Source organism: Penaeus chinensis, chromosome 39, assembly GCF_019202785.1.
Source record: "Penaeus chinensis breed Huanghai No. 1 chromosome 39, ASM1920278v2, whole genome shotgun sequence".
Taxonomy (NCBI): Eukaryota; Metazoa; Arthropoda; class Malacostraca; order Decapoda; family Penaeidae; genus Penaeus; species Penaeus chinensis.
The window spans coordinates 3,665,260-3,667,759 of NC_061857.1; the positions used below are offsets into that span (position 1 = coordinate 3,665,260).

The window sequence follows — 2,500 nt, forward strand, 5'->3', positions numbered from 1 at the left end:
TGAAAGTTGTTATTTCCTTTCGTTGCTTCTGTGTGATGTCATTAGAAACCCTAATTTCAGACAATTAGTCATATAATATTCATACCTGCTTCACATTATCAATATATCACTTCCTTTGTCCCTCATTAATGTATGAGCCAGTATACCCAGATAGTCATAAGTAAATCATAATGATTTTCATTTTCTATGAATTCAATAGAGGCAAAATTAAATACAGCCTTCTTAAGATTTGACATGATTATATTCATCTTAATTCTTTTGTGTCTTACTCATAATCATAAAAATCAGAAGAATATTTCAGCTTCTACTACTATATTTAAAGGATTACTCATCAAAAGTTGCACATATTGAGAGCCATACAAAACTTTTTTCGGCAAAAGGGAGGAGGAGGATGCAGTGGAGTGTCACCTCCTAATGATTTTCTTAGTTTTTTTGCTGTGACATACTTTAAAAGTTGTTTTCTAATAGTCTTAGGTTTTTAAAATGCTCTTTCTTACCCATTGTAATTGTAAAAAACAGGGCACTAGCACAAAAAAGTGCAATACTACGAACTAGAATGTTGATGAGATGGCAACCCCACATTGCCAAGAGTCGTTGTTTATTGCTACTATATGGTAAAAAATATCTAAATACATGAGAAACAAAGGCAACTCTTTTGATGTCAAAAATTAGGTTAAATAACCTTTATTCTGCAAGCACAGTAGGTCCAAAATTGTGACACCTCTTTTTTTACGTGCAGATCACCTTGTCCCCCCTTTTTTTTGTTTATATATATATATATATATATATATATATATATATATATATATATATATATATATATGTATATATATGTATATATATATATATATATATACCCAAAGTGTCACCAGTTTAAATCATAGCAATCATTAGCATTTGAGAGAAGACTCTTATACCTTTCTTTGGGCAGATAAATATTGCACAAGTAATGGTCCTAGTATGAGCCACTCATAGGGCTCTTGCTTAAATTTACATCAAGTAACAAGTAAGTAACCAAGTAACTCAGAGGGTAGTGTAAATATCTTCTGAATTCATGATTGACCTAGCAGGTGTAAAACTGCAACAAGGAAGATGAGTGTGTGATAGGTAATTGTCAATTTTCAGAGCAATCCTAAAAAGTATTGGCAATTTTATCTCTCTTCTTAGGGATGCGCAGTATGCGAGGGGCAAAGGAAAAAGAAATCAGTGAAGAATTAACTGATATACTGAAAATGTTGTGTTCAAATATTTCCAGATCAACCTTATTGATCGTGTGGACAAGATTTATGAAAACACAGTATGGCGAGATGGTGTGGACACAGCTGATTTCTCTGGCATGGGTTTTGTCATCAAGAAAATTTTAGTACACCAGGAATGGTCTCCAGTAGGTTCCAACCAAGTGCACTATAACATGGAACGCAGCTCCTGGGATGTGCGTAACCTCTTGGAGGTAAGTGACACAATGGGAATAAATGTTCCTGGAGGAACTGCACTTAGAAAAACAATGAGGTGATAGATAATTTCAATCTATTAACTCCATTTTCTTGGAATATTTTCCGTATAGTACTTAATTTTAAAAATTTACATTGTTTGAGGAATGTAAATGCGTTAATGTATACTATTAAATGTATGTACATTTTGTAATATTTTGAAGTAGGTATTAAAGTGCATGCAGAATTTACATTAGTATCTTCATTGTCATTAACAGGGAGATTAGTTTGTGAGTATGTGTTCTAATAATGATTACTAATCCTCCCTTCCATAATGAAGAAAAATCTGTAAGAGATGTTATTGTTTAAGATTTGGGTTAACCTAATGCTGCTGGGAATATCTAGTGTTCACTGCAGTATTGTTTTGTGAAATATCTCTACACATAGATGGCTCCACAAGTGCTCAGCTATCAAGGTATGAATTAGTAGACCTCATAACAATTGATTTCACATTTCCTGGAGTTTTTGGAAAAGTTTTTTTTTTTCTACTAATACTATCAATATCAGGTGAAATATATAGTACTAGTAATTGACTCATTGGTGACTAAGTAGTTGTGGAGCCATCTATGTATAAAAACAGTTAATAAACTGAATTCACAGTAAGCTTTGCATAGCCTTACATGCCATCCCCCTGGCATAGGGTTAACCCATTGGAATCAGGTGACACAGACAACTTTTTACTAAAGAACATCTGGTTATGGGAAAAATAATTAGCCAAGGAACAGGTGGAAGTTGTGTGTTGTCATGAATTTTTTTTTACTCAAGGGGCAGGTGACATGAATGTCTTAACATAGGAAATTGTTGCCAAGTAGGGGATGCAATGAGGGCATGAGGCACTTGCAGGTAGGTTGACTCAACAGGTCTTCAGAAAAGGGTTCATTTGGGAGCATCAGTAATATTTCCACCAGTCCATAAAAGTGGACTATACTACACCATACACACCACACACGCACACTACATACACACTACACACACACACACACACACACACACACACACACGCACACACA

The 2,500-nt window shown here is 34.3% G+C and overlaps 1 protein-coding gene across 1 annotated transcript in view; it reads left to right on the forward strand.

Moving 5' to 3' along the window:
* LOC125046761 (ADAM 17-like protease) overlaps positions 1-2,500 on the forward strand; it is a 19,270-nt gene that overhangs the window by 6,229 nt on the left and 10,541 nt on the right. The window contains exon 7 of the mRNA XM_047644692.1: positions 1,256-1,450. Coding sequence (XP_047500648.1) covers positions 1,256-1,450 — 195 coding nt within the window. The remainder of the gene's footprint in view (positions 1-1,255; positions 1,451-2,500) is intronic.